General features: G+C 43.4%; 1 protein-coding gene across 1 annotated transcript in view; it reads left to right on the plus strand.

The window, feature by feature from the left end:
- The window catches only part of LOC119964610 (metalloprotease TIKI2-like), a 499632-nt gene extending 473610 nt beyond the window's left edge, over nt 1-26022 (plus strand). Inside the window, exons 6-7 of the mRNA XM_038794309.1 lie at nt 2695-2973; nt 20593-26022. Coding sequence (XP_038650237.1) covers nt 2695-2973; nt 20593-20782 — 469 coding nt within the window. The 3' untranslated portion in view covers nt 20783-26022. The remainder of the gene's footprint in view (nt 1-2694; nt 2974-20592) is intronic.
- Nucleotides 26023-26402: the final 380 nt, after the last annotated feature.

Raw genomic sequence — 26402 nt, forward strand, 5'->3', positions numbered from 1 at the left:
TACAGCTTCTTTATCTGCATTATCAGGAAGTAATTGACGTAGATGTTTGTTGAATAGCTTCAGAGTTCTTAAATGCAGAATCAAAGGAATGGGGTTGGTGGTAGCAAGGACTGATGATACTGGGGCTTTTTTGACTTGTCATTTCAATGAGATTGAGGAGGCCATTTGTTCAAATGCACTCTGCTTATCTTCCGACTTGTGATGCTCCCTCACCTTTATCCAATCCTTTCCTGATGGACGGTGCCTTTTGATGCTGTGCCTTCTCTGACTCCAATCCTTTTTGCATTGTTAGGTTGTGCTGTAAACTGCAATAATGTGGTCCATTGTCTTGGTCACATTTTAAGGACCACTCAGTATATAAGGGGATGTGAATGTTCCTGGATTATCCCATGACTCTGGGCGAAGTTCTCCTCCACCCACCTCCAGTAGCGTGTTCCCGCTGCAGCGGAGAATCGGGTGCCAGGGATAAAAATGGGATTGCCCGGCACCGATCCGTTTGCAACCCGCCAGCGGTGAAATCGATATTCTCACCCGTGCACCAGCGGGAGGATGCAAATGGATGCAAACGGGTCTTAGTGACCCACCTGTAGCCACTTAGCCACCTGGGCACTATGTTCTCTGGGCCCTCGATTCTCTGGTCCTCCGAGCCGGGAATCACATGGGCGCGGATTACAGCAGGTATGGACAAACATGGGCCTGACGTGGTGGATCTCGCCTTGGTTCAAGAGGGTAACCCCTTAAAGGGGCTGCCTCCAAATTCCATCAGAGCATCACAATGTTAGATCAGACCACCCCCCTCCATGGTCCCCCCACCCCACAGACCTCCTACGAAGGGAGATCCTTCAGAAAGTCACCCTACATAGCGAGACACCTCCAGAAATGAGACCTCTGTCAGGAAGCCCCCCAGAAAAGAGAAGCCTGTCAGGTAGCCCCCAAGAAATTAGACCCTTGTCTGGAAGCCCCCCACCCCCACCCCCAGAAATGAGACCCCTGCCTGGAAGGCAGAGAGCAGTCCAGACAGAAACAGTGAAAGCAATTACTGTTGTAACACTCACCTGGACAGCAAAATTGGTGCAGATCTGCATTATCCTTCAGTGGTGATTACACACCAGCTGCACATTTGTGGAGCAGTAGCCCTTCCTGTTTATGCAAATTAATAGATCATCAAGTGGAGTCTGTTATGCCCCAGAAACAAGAGAAGCTCCTGCAAATTCCAAAGGGCTCTCATTCTGGCTGTTGATGTCCATCATAAAGGTGATGTCTTGGGTTGTTGTGGAAGGAGGACATTGTTGACCTGTTCCTCTGTGTACTGTGGGTTGAGAGATGTGGGTGGAGGCCATGCGGCAGTCTGGTCAGAATCTGTGGTGAAATTATTTATGATGATGGTGATTTGGAATCCATTAATAAAGCTTGGCCTTCAGTCCATCAGGCAATAGATCCTGCTACATCCTGCTTCCATAAAACATCCGCGGTAGCTTGTTTGATGAAGTGAAGCTTTCTTCTGCACTGCTCCTCAATAACTTCTCAGAATATAACACTTCACCTCTGGAACCTATGGGCTGGGTAAAGCTTTCTTCCAGTGGGCCTAGCTGCTTGTCCCGATCCATCATGCTGCTTTTTGCTTATCTGCTTCTAACTGGAGGGAAGCAAAAATGATCAGCAGCAAGTGTGCAAAGGTGAGGTAAGGGGGAAAGAACAGAAAAGAATTGAAAATTCAGTACTTCCTTGAAACTTGATTAGCATGACTTTGAACATCAACCTGGCCTGAGTGAGAAATTCTAGATGGATTAGTATTTCTGTATCTTCAAAAATATGCCACTGCTCTAGTGGCATACAGGACCTTAATGACCTGAGTGCCCCATTAAATGCAATTTACAGTCATGGCAGTCAATTTGTGAGGCCACTAACCTAGGAACATAGGAATTAGGAGCAGAAGTAGACAATTCAGCCATTCGAGCCTGCTCCGCCATTCAATCAGATCATGGCTGATGCCTTCCTGGTTTCAAATCCACCTCCCTATCGCTTCTCAGTCTTTTGGCTAAGATCAAGCATACCGCTTCTTGGCCTTTTGGCTAAGTTGAGCGTGGATCAGGTGTAATGCCTGGATCTGGTCTGTCTCTTGTGGTGACCATGAATTGGATTCAATTTGAATTGGTTTTTGGAGCAGGCAAAGAGCTGGATTAGGGTTCCACCCCTGTCCACCACACTCTGAGCTCTGGCTTTGCAACTCTGATAAAGTAATGGATAAAAAAAAAAATCCACCTCCCTGCCTGTTCCCCATATCCCTTTAACCTGTTATTTAAAATTAGAAATATATCTATCGCCTTCTTGAAACCACAATCATTTTTCCTCTTGCTTTATTCTTGGGCCAAATTTCTGCTGCACCCAATTACAAGTGTAAAAGTGTCCCCCTTTGGCTAGGATAATGTCGGAGCCCAGAATGTGACGTCATTTATACAGCCACTGATTATTTAAATGAAAACAGAGAATGTGATAAATAGTCAGCAGGTCAGGCAGAGAGAGGAACAATCGTTAATGTTTCAGGTCAATGACCTTTCATCAGAACTCAAGTGACTCTTGAAGCCTTGGCTCCCTGCTGATTTAAACGTGCAGAATGAAATATGTATAAAAGTCATTGTGGAGAATAGCCAAGGCTTGGATTATCTTGATTGACCCTTTGCTTATTTTGTAAAGGAAAAGGACACAAAAGAGTGGATCATCCTCAGGTAGTTCATCGCTTCCATCAACATCTTCCACTTCAGTTGATGCATCATTCGAAGATTCCTTGCCAGATCCTTCCCATTCCTCTCCTGATACCGATTTTGATGATGATGTAATTTCTCCACACCTCCTGATGCCGGATAGCCTTAGCCAACTGGAAGAGTTTGGCCGCCAAAAGAAGCGGCAGAAGAAGCTGCCCAAGCAACAGCGGCAACGGCAGTTTAGTGACCTGTGGGTTCGCATTGAAGAGAGGTGGGTTTTGATTTTTGTTCAGTTCTGGAATAAGAATTCAATAAATAGTTTTAAGATGTGAAAGGAACAAAATAGTTTGCTTCCTCTTAAATCATGATGATGACCCAAATATACAAAGAAGAACCAATAATGCAATTGCTAGCGGACCCAAGCCTGAGATAAGGAATGATATGGTCAGAAAGAAATTGGTACGGGGAGGTAAACCTGGACTGAGATCAAATGACTTAGCACCAGCTGAGAATCAAACTTGGGAATTTAATGGTCAATATAGCTTCCTATCAACTGATGGGCTCTCACTTTAATGTCTCCATAACAAAATAGTAACATTATTAACTCTGTACGTTATTGGATTTTATATATTAAAATCTCAGATTTTAAGAAAGACTGCACTGATAAAATTAAATTTCAGTTTAGTCCATTTTAACTTATTTTGTGGCTTGGATTATACTTTTTCAATCTCTTTTAGTTTGCTGTTTACATTTTATGAAACTAGATTAGCATGACTTTGAACATCAATCTGGCCTGAGTGAGACATTCTAGATGGATTCGTGTTTCTGTATCTTCAAAAATAGGCATTGCAAGTAGTGCTAATATTTGAGTAAATAAATGCACCCCTTTGTTGGTATTGAACCATGTAGACCAGCAAGATTTAATACCAGCTCAGTAATGAGTCGGATCACCTTAGCCAGTGTGCTTGAAGGGCACTACAATTAATTTCAGCATCTGTGGACCAAGGAGAGAAAGGATTGTCCAAGTTCCTGGTACTGATGTGATCCACTGATCCCTATTGCAAAGTATGTGTCTGAATATGTGCTGAGGCTAGGTTTGGGCTTGACTGTGTTATTTCCAAAATGTCCGCAAAGCCTTACGATGCTCACCTTTAACTTAATGAGTATATAGACAGAGGACTGGCAGCCATGGATCAGTATGGTTCAGCATAAATTGGCACTTTCAAAAGAGAAAGAAAAGCTGTTTGATTTTTCTCAGGCAACGCAAAGGCTGGATTCGTGGACCAATATTAGTTGCTGGGACTTGCTTATTGTTTGCACGCATTTTCGCTTTGATTGACTGCATTTCACAGATTTTCATCAATCCTAGTTTTGTTTCCCCATTGCTTTGGTATTCTAAACTCTTCCAGGTACATTCACCCAAGTGACTATTGTTCGGGTAGTTCATCAGCCTGGGCAGTGCATATTTGTAGGTTGCTCAAAATACCAGGAAGATCACAGGTAAATCAACCCTGCTCTTTGGCAATGCTCACACATATGTAAACTTTGAATCTGGAGTGGGAACCCAAGCTGACTTCTTCCTCCCTAGACACGGGTGCTGAAGTTAATTGTAGCGTTCCTATCAGTGCTTTAAGGTCATCTAACTCAGCATAGTCTGGAGATTGAACCTGGGACCTTTCTGTTCTGTAGGCCATATTGGGCCATGAATTTGCCTCACTGAATCATTGGGGAATATATCATTGACCTTTTGAATTGCCTCCTTTCATTCTCATTTCCCATTTCATTTATTTTTCTAGTTTTGATTCCATTCTGTTCTGTTTAAAGATAGCCATGACTTTGTGTAGAATGCTTGGAGAGCAGGATAATTAATTTCAACTCCAGAGTCTCTAGCCCACAAGCTACAGAGTTATGAGGGACCAGATTATTCAGTGACAAGCTGACAAGACAATCACTAAAACACTGCATTCAGCGCAAACAATTCTTTTTTCAGGGCCATTTTTGCATGGAGGCTTATTAATTCGGAAATTCATTCAGAAATGTTATCAACAGGCAGGGAAACACTATTATAAATCATACAGATTAATGCATCATGCATATATAACCAAGGAACGGGAACAGCACATGATCAGTGTGAGGCGTCACAGCAGTGCAGACGCAAGAGTAGTCCTACTAGTAGAAGGGATGTCAGGCAGCCAGAATACAGTGTGTTGTCCGGCATGAAACCCTGATAGCTAATTGTTAATTGAGATGGCAAAGTGCCCTCAATCTTCTCAGTTATATTTGGTGTTCTAATGGATAGGAATAAGCAAAGAGGTAAAGAAAGAGAATATGGAGATGAGAAGCTTTTTTTTAGTAAATAAATTAGTGAACTTAAAATAAAAGTGAGTTGCTCTTCACACTGTCAGTGAATATTCTGCACTTTAATAATTTATGTGAACAAGTAAACAGCTTCAATTTTAATCAAATCTATTTGCATTCTACATTTGCACTAGATTTTTCACATCTTCTGCATTTGTCCTTGCAGGCATTAGGATATTAACTAGAAGAGCTGTGACAGCCTTCTACTATCTTGCACCTTTAGCAATTCTTAATTTGAGAGTCTATGCTGCGGAAAGTGACAGATATAACCACTTTCAAAGCAGAGCCATGTTGAATATTGTTCTTGCAAACCATCTTCATCTTTCTCCTTTTCTTGTCCTCCCTTTTTCATTACCTTTCTTCTTTTTGGGTTCATTTTCTGTTCCTTTCTGATTTGCTAATTCTCTCCTCTTGGAATGTTCCCGATCTATATGACACAGCACCGGCCTGAGAGAGCATTTACCCCCTAAACCTGCTGGTCAGCAAAGGTGCCCATTTTTTCATATTTTCAATGGCATGATTTGAAGTTTAAAAAAAACTATTAGCTATGCAATATAGCTGAAACTTTGTTGTTTAAAGCAACGGGTATCTTCAGGTCGCTTTTTAATAATGACATTTGGAACAAAATTGTACTGTAATAATATCTATAAATATTAGTGTCCTTTCAGGGAACTGTCTCTGCAGCATAAGGCAAACTGAAATATCAGTAAGTTCATCATTTTAACGATTGGTTAAATAACACAGGACATTTTTCTATGCAAGGTGACTTCTGGCTGGAAAAGAGTTCTGTTTGACTTGAAGTCATATCAACATTGCACTGTGTGGACAGTGATATTTAGAATCCTAGGATGGCACAAAACAAGATTAAGCAGAGAAACAGGGTTCTTGACCCTTTGGTCCAAACTTATCAATGGGCCACCCTGATTTGTTACGTCAAGGCGAATGAAAATCTTGGGTTAGACCTCCAGGAAAAATAATGGTGTGTTCATAACTCTGTTGTTATTAATGAGCACATCAGCCAACAAGTTCAGGAGAAGAGATGTGATATGAGTTGCCCATCTCCAGCACTTGCTAATCGATTTATGCTGCTCTGCCATTTGCTTTCACAAGAAACATCTCACCCTTATCTCCGAATATATTTAAAAGCTGCTTTTAGAAACTTGGTGGAGTTGCACATTAACTGCCCGTGAAACTTGCTGCAGAAATGTAGGGCTGATACTTCACAAAAGTTCCCTTTCAACAATGTGCTAATCAATCTGACTCCGAAATGGAACAATTTACAGTTACATCTCAGTCTGACATGCAATAAGTTCTTCTTAGAGATTTACTTAATTCAATCAGTACAATTTGACTTCATGCATTAATACACATGAAGAACATGGGGTTATCCCCCACCTCAGAGGGGACTGAGTTTAGCAGAAACTCCGCTCCTGCAGTTTCCTCGTGAACCTGGCAAGAGCATTAAAACGGAATGTGCCTCTATCTTTGTATTTTATCACCGTGTGTTCACAATCCATCATGTTTGATCCATATCCCCCCCCCCCCGGGCCCCCCTCCCCCGCCACACACACACACACACACAACCCTGGGAGCAGGAATCTGCTAGCCTATTCACTATTAACTACCTCTTTCTCCAGTGTATTTTCTTAAACAAATGCAAATAAGTTTTATTTTCAAATATGACCTATACATGTATCTCTCCTTTTTCCACAGAAAAGGTTTGGTTAAAAGAAAATCAAGATATATCAATATCAGATATGATCTATAGAGTTGAATAACCTACGATAAATATGGTTTTGACACAATGGCATGGGGACAGCAAAGAGCCCTGCACAGACCCTGCCAGTATCTCACTGAACGAACATCACACAGCAAAGAGAAATCAGCTGTCATTTAAATATATTTATGGCACACCAGGCCATTTTATAGATCATGAGCTGTGGAATTGGAGGCTACATTATCAGGCTCCAACAGATATAAGAGCTATTGCGCTTCAACCAGTTTAGTGTCCTGCGATATAAAGACTCCTTTCAAGTATTCAAGTACAAGCTATCAGGGGCCAGTTAAGAGGATTGTCATTAGTGAAGGCTAGCCATATTATAGGATGTGGAGCAGGGCACAAAGGAATAAAGTGTCAATGTGGGAATCCCTTCAACTACCCTTTTGGGAATGGGTATGGAGCACCTAGAGTGCTACTCAAGTGCTCCAGTCATATCATTTGCCACAAATCTGAGGTCTTGATGAAGTTTACAAAAACCGGTATCTAAGGCTAACTGCTTAGTGCTTGCATTTCCAGCTTTGAGCTTAGAGTTGTTGGCAGTGACAGTCTCTTGATTTGAGGGTTTTGTCTATCAGGATCACGAGTTGTGCCATGAGCCTTCACGTTACTGAATAGGCCCAATTATTGATCACAGTTGTTTGAGCACACGCTGCAGGGCATACCACCAGGTAGTGGAATCCGAAGTGCAGGATTTGCTTCCTTTTCTTTTGTTTACTACCACTACCCTGCCTCAATATTAAGACGTTGGGACACAAAGCACGGTGCAGCGAGATGGACAGGTTTTTAAAAATAAATTTAGAGTACCCAATTCTTTTTTTTTCCAATTAAGGGGCAATTTAGAGTGGCCATAAGACATAGTAGCAGAATTAGGCCACTCGGCCCATCGAGTCTGCTCCACCATTCAATCATGGCTGATATTTTTCTCATCCCCACGGGAGGCCTGAGTTTCATCAGGATTTCCGGACCTACAAACTAAAGAAGGTAAGTATTCGAGTTTCTTAACATAATCATTCCAAATGATTGGTAGTAAGCTCCTCCCAGTGATGATGTCAATGCTTCTGTGCATGGAGGAAAGTTTTGAAATGTCTTTGAAGCTTTTTCCTTGCCTTCCTCTGGGAAATTAGAGTTGAGAAGAAAAACCCGGCAGGGAAGTCAGTATTCGGCCACTTGGACACAGTTTTCAATCCACCAAAATTGATTTTTCAAGAGTTTAGCATAAATGCTCGTGGAAGTGAATTCATAAAGGACACTGGTACATTAACGATTGAATCTGGAGGGTATGGCAGAGGCATTGCTGATGGAATTTTTTAGCGTTCTTGTGTGGCACTGAAACAGTCCCGGCCTGGTAATATACAGGAGTGTGGTGACAACAACTGCTTTGTACATTGGGGCTTTCATTAACTCATGGAGCTTTTCGTTGGCAAACACTCACTGCCTTATGTCGTGCCCAATACAGGCTCGTCATACTTTCGTCAACTCTTTTAACAATTGGACACAAGCAAGCTGCAGATAGCTGCCATAAATCATGTGCCTTTTGGCATTTGGATGACAAACAGTATCAAGAGTCTTGTGAATACCTAATTAAGTATGGACATGGCTGGGGTACCACATAGCCATCTGTGGAATTCACACATACCTTTGTTTAAGGAAGGGCCAGCACCTAAAGACTATGGATTTTCAAGACTGCTTGTCTCCATGTTTGAGACTGGACAAAGAGAAGATCGATACTCAATGGTCACGATCAACTTCCCATTGTGTCACAGTGGCCTCCATCGAAACTAGTTTGGCCTCGGAAGTACTAACTCAAAAGTCATGTGTTTCAAGCTGGTTTCATTTTTTTTAATGCACTTTATTACAAACGTGTATCAAAACAGGTTACAGCAAATAAATACCCCGGGAAACATAGTTCTCAACAATCAACTTGAATGGGGCATTCTTATTACCCCAGGACCCAACAGATCCATCAGAACCCAACAGATCTATCAGAACCATTAGTCATCAGTCATCCTGAGAACCAGACTCTGAAACTAGCTGCAAGTCATCAAGCAGCCAAATTACTTAACCTGTTCCAGTTTTTTTTTACCAAACAATTTTATTGAGGTATTTTTCAGCATTGTAAACAGTTACAGATAACAAAAAAAAGGCAAAAATGTGCAAACATCAACGTAAAATCAATACTGCAATCAAACCATACTGCACAAGCCTGCTCCTCTCCCATAGACACTACCCGCCTATTTATCCCTCCTACACTACTGTAATCTCCCCCCTGCTGATGTTCACTCTCCCGCGAAGAAGTCGATGAATGGTTGCCACCTTCGGGCGAACCCCAGTACAGATCCCCTCAAGGCGAACTTAATTTTTTCCATACCCAGAGAAAACTTGACATGTCCGAAAGCCAAAAGCTATAGCTCGGTCTTCGGGGGTTTTGAGTCCCTCCATGCCAGCAGTATTCGCCGCCGGGCTATTAGGGAAGCAAAGGCCAAAACATTGGCCTCTTTCTCGTCCTGGACTCCCGGGTCTTCCGAAACCCAAAGATTGCCACCCCTCACTCATCAACACCCTTGTTTTTAGCACCCGGGACATGATCCCTGCAAGTCCCTCCCAGTACCCTCTAAGCTTAGGACATGCCCAAAACATGTGAACGTGGTTCGCTGGTCCTCCCGCGCATCTAGCGCACTTATCCTCTACCCCAAAGAATTTGCTCATCCGACCTACCGTCATGTGGGCCCGGTGAGCGACCTTAAATTGAATCAGGCCGAGCCTGGCACATGTTACGGTTGAGTTTACCCTACTCAGGACTTCTGCCCACAGTCCGTCCTCCATCTCCCCGCCAAGCTCCTCCTCCCATTTGAGTTTCAGTTCCTCCGTCTGGGACTCTTCCCCCTTCATGAGCACCTTGTAAATATCCGAGACTCTACCCTCTCCTCCTTCTCCTCTAGAGACTATTCTGTCGTGGATCCCTATTGGTGGGAGGCGCGGGAAGGATGGGACCTGTCTGCGGACAAAGTCCCGCATCTGTAAGTACCTAAAGTCATTTCCCCTTACCAGCCCAAATTTCTCCTCCAAGTCCCTCAAACTCGCAAAACTCCCTTCCAGGAACATATCGCCCACCCTCCTCACCCCCGCCCGCCGCAATGTTCAGAACCCTCCATCCATGTTCCCGGGGGAAAATCGATGATTATCACATATTGGAGCCCAGACAGATGCACCCACCTCCCCTACATGCCTCTTCCACTGGCCCCATATCCGCAGGGCTGCCCCCACTACCGGGCTGGTGGAGTACCTGGCCGGCGACAGCGGTAGGGGAGCCGTGACCAGGGCTGCCAAACTGGTGCCCCTGCACGAAGCTGCCTCCACCCGCTCCCAGATAGACCCCGTACCCACCATCCACTTCCTTATCATGGCTATGTTAGCCGCCCAGTAGAACATAGAACAGTACAGCACAGAACAGGCCCTTCGGCCCTCGATGTTGTGCCGAGCAATGATCACCCTACTCAAACCCACGTATCCGCCCTATACCCGTAACCCAACAACCCCCCCCCCCCCCCAACCTTAAATTTTAGGACACTACGGGCAATTTAGCATGGCCAATCCACCTAACCCGCACATCTTTGGACTGTGGGAGGAAACCGGAGCACCCGGAGGAAACCCACGTAGTAGTTGATCAGACTCGGCAATGCCAGCCCTCCCTCTCTGCGGCTCCTTTCAAGCATCACCTTCTTCACCCGTGGGGATTTTCCCGCCCAGACAAAGCTCATGATGATTTTGCCAGTCCTTTTGAAGAAGGACTGTGGGATAAAGATCGGGAGGCACTGGATGATGAACAGGAATCTAGGGAGGATTGTCATCTTTACAGTCTGCACCCTCCCTGCCAGTGACAGCGGGAGTGCCATCCCATCTCCGAAACTCCCTCTTCATTTGTTCCACCACCCTGGTCAAATTTAACTTATGCAACCTGCCCCAGTCTCGTGCCACCTGTATCCCCAAGTACCGGAAACTTTCCTCAACCAGCCTAAATGGCAGCTCCTTCAGTCTATTCTCCTGGCCCCTTGCCTGCACCACAAACATCTCACTCTTGGCCATATTTAATTTGTACCCAAAACCGGCTGCACTTCTTCAGTGTTTCCAGCATATTTTCCATCCCGGCCAGTGAGTCCGACACGTACAGGAGCAGGTCGTCCGCATAGAGAGAGACCCTACGTTCCACACACACACCCCCCCCCCCCCCCGGTCATTCCCTTATTCCCTTCCATCCCTCTGCAGCTCTCAACGCAATTGCCAACAGCTCTATGGCCAGCGCAAACAGCAAGGGGAGAGTGGGCATCCCTGTCTGGTCTCGCGATGTAGTCTGAAATAATCTGACACTACCCTGTTCATCCTAATGCTAGCTTTTGGGGCCTGGTACAATAGTCTGACCCAATTAACCAGTTCCTCCCCGAACCCAAACCGTCCCAGCACCTCCCACAGATAGCCCCACTCCACCCGGTCGAAGGCCTTCTCAGCGTCCATTGCCACCACTACCTCCACTTCCTTGCCCGTCAGGGGCATCATGATCACATTAAGCAATCTCCTCAAGTTAGCTGTCAGCTGCCTGCCTTTCACAAACCCTGTCTGATCGTCCCCAATCACCTCCGGTACGCAGTCCTCAATTCTAATCGCCAGGACCTTGGCATCCATATTGATCAGGGAGATTGGCCTGTATGACCCGCAGGATTCCGGGTCCTTGTCCCGCTTCAGTATCAGCGAGATGGTGGCTTGCGACATCGGCGGTGGCAGGGTCCCTCTGTCCCTTGCCTCATTTAAAACCCTAGCCAAGACCGGTCCCACTAACTCCGAGAACTTCTTGTAAAACTCTACTGGGTATCCATCCGGCCCCGGGGCTTTCCCCAACTGCATGGCCTTTAGGCCCCCCAATACCTCCTCCGCTCTAATCGGGGACCCCAGCCCGTCCACTAGTCCCCCACCTACTTTCGGGAATGTTAGCCCATCCAGGAACCTTTTCATCTCCTCCGGCTCTTCCGGGGGTTCTGAAGTATACAGCCTACTATAGAAGTCCCGGAATACCTTATTCAGTCCTGCCGGGTCCTCCATTCTGCTCCCCTCCCCATCAATCACTCTACTTATTTCCCTGGCCGCCTCCCTCTTCCTGAGTTGCCGCGCTAGCAATCTGCTGGCCTTCTCCCCATGCTCATACTCCACTCCCCTCGCCTTCCTAAGTTGTTCCACGGCCCTACTCATGGATAGCACCCCAAGTTCCGCCTGTAATCCGTCTCTCCCTGAGTAGGTCCTCCCCCAGGGACACCGCATGCTCCTCGTCTATCCGATAAATTTCCCTAACCAATCTGTCCATTTCTGCCCTGAGTAGTTCCTCCCCCGGGGACCCCGCATGCTCCTCGTCTATCCGATAAATTTCCCTAACCAATCTGTCCATTTCTGCCCTGAGTAGTTCCTCCCCCGGGGACCCCGCATGCTCCTCGTCTATCCGATAAATTTCCCTAACCAATCTGTCCATTTCTGCCCTGAGTAGTTCCTCCCCCGGGGACCCCGCATGCTCCTCGTCTATCCGATAAATTTCCCTAACCAATCTGTCCATTTCTGCCCTGAGTAGGTCCTCCCCCGGGGACCCCGCATGCTCCTAGTCTATCCGATAAATTTCCCTAACCAATCTGTCCATTTCTGCCCTGAGTAGTTCCTCCCCCGGGGACCCCGCATGCTCCTCGTCTATCCGATAAATTTCCCTAACCAATCTCTCCATTTCTGGACCTGTTCCAGTTTTAAAGTTCACCTGAAAAACAACCTTGAGATATTCGACTACAGGAAACCAGCAGCCTGCTGTGAACCTTTCCCTTTAATAGTCTTTCGCTTACAATTCAAATCATTGAATCCATTCTAGAAATCAAGTGGGAGACCACAAATCAGAGACTAAATGAACTGTAATCTGTAAAAATGCGTTAACTATATACAATCTTTGCCTTTGTGTACATTTGTGAGATTTAACAGGACAAAATCATAGTCCCATTTTGGGCGCATTCAGCGAGGTGTTTCCCGGCTGCAGCGCTGAGAAAGACGTCACTATTTAATGGGACTTGCCATTTTTTTGGACCTCAGTGAGGAACACCCAGCCAAGGTCGCATATACCACATTTCCTGCATTGACTAGCTCAGCTCGCCAATGCAGGGAGAATATTTGTGGATCAGAGCATTTTCAAATGCCACCCCGATCTTTCAAACCCCCTCAGCCATCCCACTGCGTCCTCCGGACCACCGTATTGAACCCAACTTACCTCTTATGGGGTTCTCACACCTCCTCACACCACCTTTTAAGGGCAAGGCACCCCTGAGCCAAATCCCTGGCACGGAAAACCTGGCACCTGGGCATCTCAACACGGCCAGCCTGGCACCCTGTAACCCTGGCCATGCCACTGTGGCACTGCCAGTGTGCCTGAGTAGCTGTGCCAAGATGCGAGGCTGGCAGTGTCAAGATGCCCAAGTGGCAGCAGGAGTGCCAGGGTACCACCCTGCACAAATGATTTGGCTCAGAACAAAAATAAATTCTCAAATAAATGACAGAAATTTAACAACTCATCATTTAAAATATGTGGAGGTAGGAAATACTGCAACTTCAAACAGTGATGTGCCAAATCTATGAATCAAATGTTACAGAATATGTCCTAATAGTAGAAAACTGTACATCTTAGTTTATGGAATAATTTTGGTGTTTGAACTCAAGGTGCAATTTTAATCATAATACTAAGTTATTCCAGTAATTTTATTGGAGATTTTATTAGATATGTGAACTTAATAGTGCTCTAAATGTTGGACATAATTTACTGAAAACAGTACCAATATAATGAAATCCCATTTATCTCCCATTTTAAAGTGAAGTTAGTATTCACATTGTGCACCCAACAGCCAGCCAAACAGGATATCTTTCTCTTTTCAACACCAATTAGGTTGTTTTTCTAGCAATGAACGAAGTTTCCTCCAGAAGCAATTTATCACGATGACAGCTTTATATCCTTTGCACCCAAGGTGTATCTTTTGGATGTCTGAGAAAACTTTAGTTTAAACCCTGGAGCCCCTGAAAGAATGAAGGTCTCTGAACTGGCATTACATTAGTCACCTCTGAAACCCATTGCTGTCTATTATGCTAGGTGCAGACAGGTCCTTTGGCCTGAGCCTGGCTGTGCACGATGAAAATGTGTTAGTCTCCGCTTTCAGGCTTTTGGGGGCATCTCATGAATAGCTACATTGACCTTCATGAATACAGCAGCCCATTGACATGATGAGTATTATGTCAGGTGGAGTTGTGATATGTTTCTGACTCCCAACATTCCTGATGCTTGATTAGTAGCAGGGGATCAGATTCTGCAATCTGAGGTGCATAATCTTTCATGGCAGCTAAATTAACTGGCTCCTGCAAACTGCAAGCATTAGTTATCACACTAGATCAAAGTTGAGAATCTAGAAAAGCATTAATGAACAAACTGCAAGAACTTCATTTCAAAATGAAAATAGTTGCTAGGTAGTGAAGAACTTTCCAGCAATACCAAAATTTGAAGCATTTTTGCATATGATACATATACATACCTCCACAGGTAAATAAAATAATCTACAAGAACTAATCTGTCAAAATGACAGCTTTACATTCTTTCGATCCAAGACATGTTATTTGGATGCCCAATCTTATAATATGTCACTCTGAATAATTAAATGGAAAATTAATTGATTAGCTCACAATTGGAATAGCTTTTATATCCCATTGTACATATACACAAAGTTCAGTTTTAGCTCGACCAGCAAGCCAGCCCCAGCAAAATGGGGTGTTTAGCCTTCCTTTAGAATAAATAAATTTCAAATGTCACTGCATTGCCCCTTGTACCTGTGAACCTTTTAGACCAGGGTTGGCCCTCTGCTCAACCCCTGGACTCTGTTTAACCCTGATATCAACTGGAGGAGTTCGGAGGCACTGCATTTGTCTTGCATGTTTTTGGATTAGGGAGGGGAAAATATCATCCAGAGCTCCTTGTTCCAATCACAACCCAGTGGTTATTGCTGGAGGGTGCACATGTTGTGTTTAACATAGTTCATTTATGAAGGTACCATCCTGCCTCATTGAATATCTAATGAAAGTGAGGAGGGAGTTTTAAGTTTTTAAGGTGGGTTGGTTTCTTTGTGAGCAGCAATTTAATAGAAGAGAAACTGCCAGTGTGTTGGGAAACTGGCAGGAACCCCTCAACTTCCGTCTAAAATCCAAGTGTGTTCTTCAACACACAGGAAACCTCCCATGAGGCAGGCAAGTCTGAGATTTAAATATGTTAAATAGTAATTCATAGCAGCTTTAACCAAGAATTCTGGCTTTAACTCTGAGTGCACAGGTTCCCATGTTTCCCAGAACTTGCCAAGTAAAATAAGGTGAGAGCACAAGAGGGAGGGATAGACTGAGTGACTGACAGGCAAGAAAAGCTATAAGCACTGAGATTTGAGAACTGCTCCCTTACCGAATTGAAAGGCCTTTGCTCACAGGACTTGTTCTGAGTGTGTACTTTCACTGCTTTGGAAATGATTTCCACTACTTTGGAGATGATTTCTACGGCCTTAGAATACTTTGCCTTTGAGCTGCACTTCTCAGCTCTCAGCTTTTTCCGCAGCTTCTGTAGCTCTACTCCAAACCTCTAATGAAGAACAAGAGGAGCAGCAACGCTAACACCAAGAAAAGCAGGAGCAACAGCAACTTCTCCTCAACCACCTGCCACGCCACAGAGTTGGGGCTGAGCTCAGAACTCCCAACACCCACTCAGCACAGCTTGCAGGAAAAGGATGAGCTTTTTGGACATCATAATAATAATAATCGCTTATTATCACAAGTAGGCTTCAATGAGGTTATTGTGAAAAACCCCTAGCCGCCACATTCCGGCACCTGTTCAGGGAGGCTGGTATGGGAATTGAACCCGTGCTGCTGGCATTGTCGTGCATTACAAGCCAGCTCTTTAGCCCAGTGTTAAACCAGCCCCTAATGACTGAGTATTGGTGCCTCAGGAAGTCCAGACGCTATTGGGTTGTTATTGATATTTGCAGCCTCGTGGAAGAAGGTTTCCTTCCAACTGGACTGGGTGAGCGCACATTGCCAGTGGCAGTCAAGATTGTCACAGCCCTTAGTTTCTCTACCTTCAGATTCTTGCAGGATTCTGTGGGTTGCGGCCTGCTGTTGAATCTTGTAATCTGCCACCCACAGGTACATATCACAGATGATGGATGCCATGATTTGTTAAGCGCACCTTGCTACTGATGAGGCCCTCAGATTTGCTTGTGTGTGTCGATTCCCACAGGTATGGGGAGTCACAGTCTGCACTCAGGTTGCAATCAAAGTGCCATGAGATAACCCAGCAGTGTTTATCAACCAAAAAGGATCACCACACCATCAATGGTCAGCAACCCTTGAAAGATCATTATGTGAACTTGTTGCATTTTTGTTAACCATATTACTGACAGCAGTTTTATTACATTTCCAGATTTTCTGAGCTGATTAAAGTCTAAAGCTGCCATGGAGGGATTTGAACTCATATCCTCTGGATTACTAGTCCAGTAGCCTAACCACTGTGCTACTGCATATTTGTATAGCGCAAGAGAATGTTGTTCAACCCATCATGTCTGTTTTTGATGTATCAGAAAAAAAGCTTTAAACCTGTCTGGTTTCTGGCTGCCTGTATGTATGTAAGAGTTAAAAAAGATGAATCTATTCGATTCAGGAGGCCTAATATTACTCATAATGATATGGCGGTATGTAGAGCGAGTAAGAGATCCAACGTTGAAATGTATCCATAGAGTGCTGAACTGAATGAACATTATTTCCAGAATATGTCTCAATCCAGGGCCCCTTCTAGACCTTGAGACTAAGAACTGGTTTTATAAAAAAGCTGTAGAAATATTCACTGTAAAAAAAAATGTTGGGCATAACTCAGATGTGTGTTGGCACTTCAAGTAGCCATACTGTTGCAGTAGAACTGGAACTATTTTGTTACTGATCTAATACATAAAAAAACCTATTTTATCAATCTGACAGTGCATAAGATTTTTCTTTTGGTGAAAATCTGTTTCATATTAGAAGCTTGTCTGCTTCAACTTTCCTTTTTCCTTATCATTAGATGAAATATTTGTTATATTGAGCAGTTAAAATGATTCATACCATATGATGGTCCACAGAAATGTGTGTCTCTTCTATTGTCCTCTAAATTTACTATCTCATATCTTTGGAACAATCCTTGTGCAAAATGTTATAGTGAGCTGGTATAATGGGAAAGGCACACTAGTATGGGAAAGACACATTTCTCAACCCTGTCAGAAAATGTGCTCACCTTGAATAACGACCTTGAAAATCCAAAATGTCAACGAGCCTTTTCTTGTGGTTTTTCACATTATTTGATACTTGAGTCTCCTTCATAGGAAATTGCACACCAGGTCATATGTCTGGCATCCAAATTGCCACTCCAATGAAGCTGATGCTAATAGGGGATGCCGTGAGTGTGTAGCTTTAGTGCATGTTGTTCAGTTACAGGTTCATCCAATCTAACTAATGGTTGGGACCAAAAGCTACAGATCATCTGCTTTAGCATATTGTTATGTCGCCAAACTCACCCCTCCTGTATCTTTGGAGGAAATAGATCATGTCTAATATTTAAAAAAAATAACGTATTGGAAGTTAGTGTTCAGATTCACCTCCAGGTAATTATCTGAGTATTGGTGCAGAGTACTAAAATGGCACAGTATAGGGATGTACTGGGAGTAAGGCTCTGCATGCATTTAAATTATGAAAGGCAATAACAATAAAGCAAGAGGGACTGTAAAAAAATAGCACTCTTCAAAATGCTCCATGTTTAACATGTCAGACATCTCCTTCAGGCCAACACATAATCAAAAAATCAGGGGATGGGATTTCCTAAATACAGGTGTCCAGAAATAAGTGCAGCTGTGAGGGTAAAATAAATATCCAGTATAACAGGTTAAGGAAATTCAGATGTAAATGCGTCATGCAATTAAATCTGCTGAACTTGAACTTCCTTGCCCTTTTGTGACATCTATTGATCCGTATGCCAGAACACATAGAATAGAATTCCTACAGTGCAGAAGGAGGCCATTCAGCCCATCAGGTCTGCACCGACCCTCTGAAAGAGCATCCCACCGAGGCACACTCCCGCACCCTCTCCCCATAGCCCCACCTAACCTGCACATCTCTGGACACTAAGGGGAAATTTAGAACGGTTAATTCACCTAACGTGTACATCTTTGGAAACTATGGGGCAATTTAGCACGGCCAATTCACCTCACCTGCACATCTTTGGAAACTAAGGGGCAATTTAGCATGGCCAATTCACCTAACCTGCATATCTCTGGACACTAAGGGGAAATTAGGCATGGCCAATCCACCTAACATTTTGATTTATGCTCATGGCTCTGATCCCAGGTTAAAAAAAACCTTACCCACAAATTTCCTTCAATATGCTGGTTCAAAACCCGTGTAAAATTAAGCCCAGAATTTTAAGTGCAGTCACAAATAGTACTTTTTTCTTGTGTTCTGCTGCATTTTACGAGGTAAATTTCTTCTTACTATTGTTCTCATCGAGACCTGCTCAGTATTTTCTGTTTATTTGAACACATTTTTATGGTGTCAGTATAAATCATATTAATATGAAAATCTTCCTTGATTGTATGTTCTTAATATGAATGAATGTTAATTAGATGTTTAATTTTCATTCTTTACAAATGATTCAAGTTTAGCCTTTGCTCAGGCCGCAGTTTTTTGTGCTGACTTTTGCTTGCCTGTACACTATTTTATACATGTATGTCAGTTTGGAAATACACTTGAGTGTAAGTAGAAATCAGCAAAATGGGTCCACATATAAGCATAATTCTGGGTGTCACTTTCAGATTGTGTTGCACAAGCAATCCCCCCCCCCCATATTTTATTGTCAGTATAGAAGGTGCTTCCATTTTCAATCTTTTATACATCTGGTAATTTCCAGTTGAACTGTCAAAAAGCTGAACTATTTCAGTCAACGGGGTTTCATCTAGGAGTTAAAAGCACCGCGATAGGTTTTCCCTCCAGGGAAACAGAAGTGGGAACAGTTTTAGGTTCCCAAACCCAAACCCGCCTTCAGTTGTGGGAAGGAATAAGAGTCGCTCAGTGGAATTTCAACAGGGTTACTCACCGCCACCACCCCCTTCCCCTCTTAATTGACATGGAAACAGGATTTCTGTCCAAATATGGGTAGTGGGCATGCTCTCCAAGCTGGAGGGCCAATAAAAGGCTTTCCAGCTTGAAAGGAGCAGCAGCTTGCAATTGGTGCGATAAGTGACTGCGACAATGTTTCTCTCGTCATCTTTTTCAATATGAATTAAATAACAGGTACATCAACCAGGCCGCCACTCTGTGTGTATGTGTGTGTGCATGCTTGTGTGTGCATGCATGTGTGTGCATGCATGTGTGTGTGAGCACGAATGTGTATGGACTAAGCACCCTGTCTACCTTCCACTTATGGTAGGTAGGTGCATTAACATCATGGCCTTGACAAAAACCTGACTGAGCAGTGATGACATCTATCACCATGCATTGTCACCTGCTCTTGCTAGTCCCATCATTTCAATCAACCTTACAGCCTTCTGTAACCACGTGAGGCATTTTTCACCCCTAATTTGATCCTGAGTCCCCTGCATCGCACATTGTCCTTGACCAAAAAATTGAACGGACAGCATGCTCCTGAGTCTTTGTTAATGGGAGTCAACCCAATTGAGCTATTGGGAGAAGTGCCGGAGCAAAGAGTGGGGGCTGCTGCCTCAGTTCTTCACTTCCTATGGAAATTAAGACATCTATTGACAGCACCAGCGCCGGCCCTAGGGTTGCTGGCGCCCCGGGCAAGCTGAACTTCGGCGCCCTTCGGGGGGGCGGAGGGGGGGGCGGATGGGGGGGGGGGGCCGGAGTGACCACCGGCGAGCCTGGATCCATCCGCCATGTTTGTGCGGGGCGGCCTGAGGGAGGGCAGCCACCGTGCATGCGCTGGTTGGCACCGGCCCAACTGCGCATGCGCGGGACCCGCACTCCTTGATGGCGCCCCCTAGCACATGGCGCCCCGGGCGACTGCCCGAGTTGCCGTTACCTTGAGCCTGCCCTGACAGCATGGTAGCATTGTGGATAGCACAATCGCTTCACAGCTCCAGGGTCCCAGGTTCGATTCCGGCTTGGGTCACTGTCTGTGCGGAGTCTGCACATCCTCCCCGTGTGTGCGTGGGTTTCCTCCGGGTGCTCCGGTTTCCTCCCACAGTCCAAAGATGTGCAGATTAGGTGGATTGGCCATGATAAATTGCCTTAGTGTCCAAAATTGCCCTTAGTGTTGGGTGGGGTTACGGGGATGGGGATGAGTTGTTGACCTTGGGTAGGGTGCTCTTTCCAAGAGCCGGTGCAGACTCGATGGGCCGAATGGCCTCCTTCTGCACTGTAAATTCTATAAAATTCTCTTGCCTATCAGCCCTACTCAGCAGGAGGTTAGGAATGTGTTTGCTTTCTCTCCACTACAACCAATTTACGTGAAGTATAATTTAATTTGTGAGAATTTGTTTTTTCATATTTAAAGGCTGTTGGACTAATTTTTTAATCAACTTTCTCCATTTTATAGGAAACTTAAAGCTGTTCTACGGTTTCATTGTTCCTGTGATACTTACTTCCTGGATATCTGATATTTCCATTTTATTTTTTCTTCAGCACAACAGTCATGCCATCCAATATCAGAATTATCAATGGCTACATCACAGTGGAACCCGCGCATGAACCTTCACATCAGAAGGAACAGAATCCTACTCTCAACTCAGCTGCCATGGCCGCAGCCCCATCAACAACTGTGCTCCTCTATGGGGTAGTCTGTTTATTCTGGAGTCTGCTGTGGCCTTCTTGACCCCCTTGCACACACAACATAAAACGTACCAATTTCTTTTAATTTAAGACAAAAACACTCTTCAGTGAATTTCTGGTATTGGCTGATGGAGATTTTTTTCAGTTACATAAAGGAAGTGCCTGTGCCCTCAGCTTGGTAGGACCAATAAGACTTTGTTGCATCAGATCCAGCATGTTCATTGTGACGATGCAGGATAAACTAAAATGAGATTCAGAGGCTCAAACAGCCATAGAGTGACAGCATCTTCTTTTTGTAGAAGGATATTTTCCCATGATGTTATGGGACATTGTAAATTTACTTCTGAAAGTCTATATGTTCATATGAATAATGTATATTTATTCCCCATCGAAGTGAGATTTTTGTTACGGTATGCGCCTTCACAACACATGTAAAGTCCAGTGCTCTAAAAATTGTGCTTTAGTCTGTCCAGGCAAGCTTTGATTTTCTACTGCGCATTGATAAGTGGGTGTATTTATTTGTTGAGAAATATATTCACAGGAGATTCTTCCCATGTCCTACTTTAATGCCTTCAGTGATTCAGCTGATGTTCAGTATATCCAGTGGCTCTGAAGATAATTGAATGGTGTTTGGTTCTGCGCACCCCTTTGAAAGTGGTGATTCATAAAGGAGAATGGGATGCCTTCCTGTAGATGCTCAGTTAGTAAATACACATCTGAAAGAAAGAAGATCCCGCATCTGATTGGAGATCTGTACTCTTACTGAACCCCACTGGATCATCAGATACATCACCAAGCTGATATTACTTAGGATCTTCCCTCAGACAGCCACTCAGACATTAAATCAATGTGCAACCATCCACATAACATGTGGGTTACGCAGATACAAAAGCATAGTTTGTTTTTAAAAAATTACATTTACTGAATTGAACCAAGATTACACATGGAAGCAAGTTTGGATTCATTTTGGTGAATTTAAGATAGTTAAGAACTTGTGTTGCATATAGCACCTTTGATGTCCTCGGAATGTTTGACTGCACTTCACAGTCAATGAATTACATTTGAAGTGTAATCACTATTGTTACCTAGGGAATTGCAGCAGCCAAACTGCACACAGCAGGAGCTCACAAAAACATTAAGATAAACAAATGAGTTAATCCGTTTTGGTGATATTCTTTGAATGATCAGTGCCATACAGAACATGTAAGAAGCCCCTTGCTTTTTAAAATATTACCTTCCATGCCCATAGGAATAGGCAGATGTGCCTTTGTTTAACATTGCATCTAAACAAAGGCACGTCTAACAATACCTCAATGCTGTGCACTTTCTCAGTATTGAGTTGAAGCATCAGCTCATGTCTCTGATCGGATGTTTGATTGCTAGCTGTCATGAATGCTAGCTATCACTAAACAAGGCTCAAATTCCCACAATCCCCCAGCAACTCCAGCATTTGTGTGGGTAAATGCAATCACCTAGTGTGGTGCTAAACTGTGCAGAATAGCAAGACCCCAGGTTTGATGTCTGAGCTGATCTCAGCTGAGGCTGCAAAACAGATTATAAAAATTACTTCAATATCTGTGACTTAAGGAGAGGCAAAAATGAGCTGAGGCTGTTCGAGAGTGTCTTATGTTCTCTTTGGCGCTGAAGCAGATTATTATTGTTTGGACTCTCAGATGAAAAGTAGTCTTTTGAGGGAAGTACCAGCCGGCTCCTGTAGATATGTACCTCAAACACCATTCAACATCTGCAGGAGAAGCAGAGAGAAAAGAAAATCTGATTTTGAAAATGATGGGCCCTGTGATACCTGAGGGCTAACTCCACCAGCACAAGTGTTGTACTTTGATCCACCACCGGGCCTAGACCCAGACCTGAAATGCTACCCAGGGATAAGATCATTTGCCTGGTGTGGGTAGGCCAGTTCCCTCTGTGTGGGCACATTAGCATACACGGCCCAGTCAAGTCCAATCTGCCCTTTCTATGGCAGAGCAGCCCGCATCTATTTTGCCTTCAGCCTTCTGTGTTGAAAGGGGAAAAATAATTTCCTTAACCTTTCAGCTCCATAAGAAACTATTCTGGCTCATCCTGAGGTAATCAGTCTTCTTCCTCAAGAATTGATTACTTTAATCCAGGTAGAGAATTGGCTTTTGTGAAAGGTTGAGAGTGGCATAAATTCTGCAAGCGTATAAAGGGTTCTCAGTATCCACAGTAACCTGGAACTCTGCCCTACAAAAACTTCTTTGACATTTACGGTGGTGGAACCATCCCCAGGAATTTAGACCTTATCCAATCTGAAGATTTTCTTTGACAGTTTATTTGCATCACTAATTTTTATCACTGTGCAAAACATATCCCTTTCAGACTTTTGGCATACACTGAACCAGCAGCAGGACCCACCAATCAGGATAGTTTCATAACATCTCCAGAGTTCAGAGGTTCTTCCCTTTATACCAATTCTCTTCCAGAAAGTTGACAAGTACATCTGTACAAGTCCAGAACTAATGCTGCCGTCCATCATTACTTAACATATTCACAGAAAGTGTTTAAAGGAGACCTTTTTTTTTTTTTGCAGAATCACCTGAGCCCTCAAATTGATCTGGAGTTGATAATTTTTATTTTTCTGTTGATGTTCTATTTTATTGCCATGTTAGTTAATGAAAATATTTTGTGTGAAATAATGGTGCATCATTCATTTGAAGTGATGGCAGATTTCCTGCCCCGACCCCGGGCAAGTTAATGGGATGAGCAGAATAACATCAGATGGAGCTGAAATGGGCACTTTCTCAAAAGATCAACTCTCAACTGAATGAGATTTGGAACAAGGGTTATTGACTGAATGCTGCCACTGCAGCTGTAGAATCGCTAACGGACAACAATTTAAAAAAGGCAGTTGGTTAGAGTCTGTGATACAGGATTAGTCGATCAGTGTTAGAGATTTCTCAGTCGAGATTCTGCCCTGGCTGTACTCAGATAATACTGAAGATAAGACTGAAATAATCGACAACCTGAGTTTTGTTCTGTAGTGTACATCACCTGACTTCTTGGCACTGGTATATGTGAGCGTTGCTTGGTGCATTCGTATCATGCTTATACATTTCATCCATTCTACCCATATTTAATTATCTTTTCTACCCCCTCATGTTGTGCTCATTGCATGCCTCACCATTCAGTGTCTTCCACCTTGCTATTTTGTATTTTTATTTTTTGAGTGAGATTACCTCTCTAGAGGTAATACTCCAGCCACTAGACCCGCAGGTCCCTGGCAGCAATGTTCTCTTATCAAGGATTGTAATCTGTAACTTTGATGACGAGGCAGCTAGCATTTATTCCCCTGGAACCTCCACATTCAGTGTAATAACGGTAGCTCCACTAACCCAGCCATATGGATTTCACTCATCCCAGACTCTTGTTCCAGGTTTCAGTTTATATAGTTATTATCCCCATAAAAGTTAAACAAATCTTTCTCTTGGTCCCTTGTTGCGCATCAGATGGATGGTGGAAAAGACACTGTCTGTGCGGAGTTTGCACATTCTCCCCATGTTTTCGTGGGTTTCACCCCCACAACCCAAAGATGTGCGGGCTAGGTGGATTGGCCACGCTAAATTGCCCCTTAATTGGAAAAAACTAATTGGATACACTAAATTTATTTTTTTTAAACTGTGATTCCTCCCTGATAGCCTGCTGATACTCGTTCACACAATGAAGAACGGTCAACTTAGTTGAAGTATCAGAAGGTTGCTTCCACCTCTGGATCGCTGCCCCAGCAACATCTGGGACTTTCTGGAAAGAGTGCAAAATTTGGTTCAGAAAAAGACGGTTGCACGCCAGTTTTGCCTTTTTCAGTCATAAAAAAAGACAGACAGTGATCACCAGTGGTTTGATATCCTGTGTCATTAATGGATGTTGAGCCATCTAGGCCATGTTATTACCATGGTGCTCTCACAGAACTTCAAAGTCCCCCATTGCTGATATTTACCAATTTACCACCAATTCTGAACTTAATGTCAAAGATGGTCAAGGGGATAGGAGGCTTTTTGCTGAAGGGGTTGGGAGTTTTGTACACTTCAGGTTGCTCCAGTACAGCTTCTGTGATGCGTGTGGACCGGTGCTCCCAAAGTGCCCTGGGAGTACCCATTGCCTTTGTTCTGGTGACTTCTGTGGAGATGAGTCCCTGCACTTTTTCCAATCATTTCCTTTTGACAATTCTTTTTGAAAATATTACCAAGAACCATAAACTGATATTGTGGAAAAGAACTGATCTGTGTGCACACCAGACAGAAAATTGGTTATGAATTAATTGGTACACGTTAAGTTATTACAGAAGCAAAATATTTAATTTTTGTCATCTGTTTTGACATTTTTGTAACATATCTTGACGCCTTTCTCAGCACACTGCTGTAAAAGATTCTATTAATGTTATTTTTTCAGAAATATTATTTTTTTAGTGTAATGTAATGCTGTATTGTAATAAATCAGAATATGTATTAGGGTAATTGCAGCAACCAAGTCAAATTCTTGCAAAAGAAGATAAGGTGGCGAAAAGAAATGAATTGACTCCATGGTGAGGTGTTAAAGACAAGATCTTGTAAATTTGAATCAATATGTTTATTAATAATTATTATTACTGATTTAAACATTTTATATTCTTGTAGAAAACCAATACAGAATCTCATTTCAGTATTTTTTTTTTCATTTTAGCTATCTATCCATGGCCCTACTTACATGGAGGTGTTAGGCAATGTTGGGTTGGTTCAGTTTTTCTCCCCAATCTGTTTAACCAAAGTTCACCAGTCTTGCTTGAATTCAACAACTGGATGATTATTCAATTATTCAACAGAAATTTAGCTTACAATATGCAGACAGACACTCAAGAATTAGATTTGAAAATGATGCCTGAAAGCAGCACACACCTTGACGTGCAGGGAACCGCAGGATCTTTTGTTTTCACAAAGTCCCCAGTTCTGTGACGATCTTTGACATCTATGTCTTTTCTTCCCCAGCATTAAGCACACAAATGGCATTATGGGTTTAATTCAGGAAAGAAGAAATCTGCCATTTAGGGAGAGTGATTCATTTCTATTGGAGTGATTAAATGATGTGAGACTAACACATTTCATGTAAATAAGGCCATAGTTTGTATTAATCGAATGAATGTAGAAGCATACCAAACCTGAAATAGAATTATTTTGTTTACAATTTTCGTGCGACTGCTTGTCACAAAATTGTGAAATTTTCAAAAAAAAAAGATAATATAAAGAGTCAATAAATCATTATAATTTAATGGCTGTCTCTTGGTGAAATCTCAGGTTATTTGGGATAACTGCAATTAAGAGGCCTGAAAATGAAGCTCATGCTGCCACCTTGGGACACAGGGCAGCGATTACAGCAAGCGCAGAGCTTGGTTGTGTCTTTCTCAACGTTATGCTGCATTGATTTTCATAAAAGTTCATTAAATTACAAATATTGATAGCTCTACGATACACCAATATTATGTTACTTACTTAAAATAGTATCACGTTGAAAATAAATCCAATGAGATTTTGTTATTCATATTGAAAAAATGAATGCCTAACTTCATAGTTAGATATCCAGTGCCCTGAGCACTCAGCATCGTGAGTTGCAGGGGTAAGTTCAGTACAGGCCGAAGGTAGAGCAAATCTTCCTGC

The sequence above is a fragment of the Scyliorhinus canicula genome, chromosome 4, assembly GCF_902713615.1.
Source record: "Scyliorhinus canicula chromosome 4, sScyCan1.1, whole genome shotgun sequence".
Taxonomy (NCBI): Eukaryota; Metazoa; Chordata; class Chondrichthyes; order Carcharhiniformes; family Scyliorhinidae; genus Scyliorhinus; species Scyliorhinus canicula.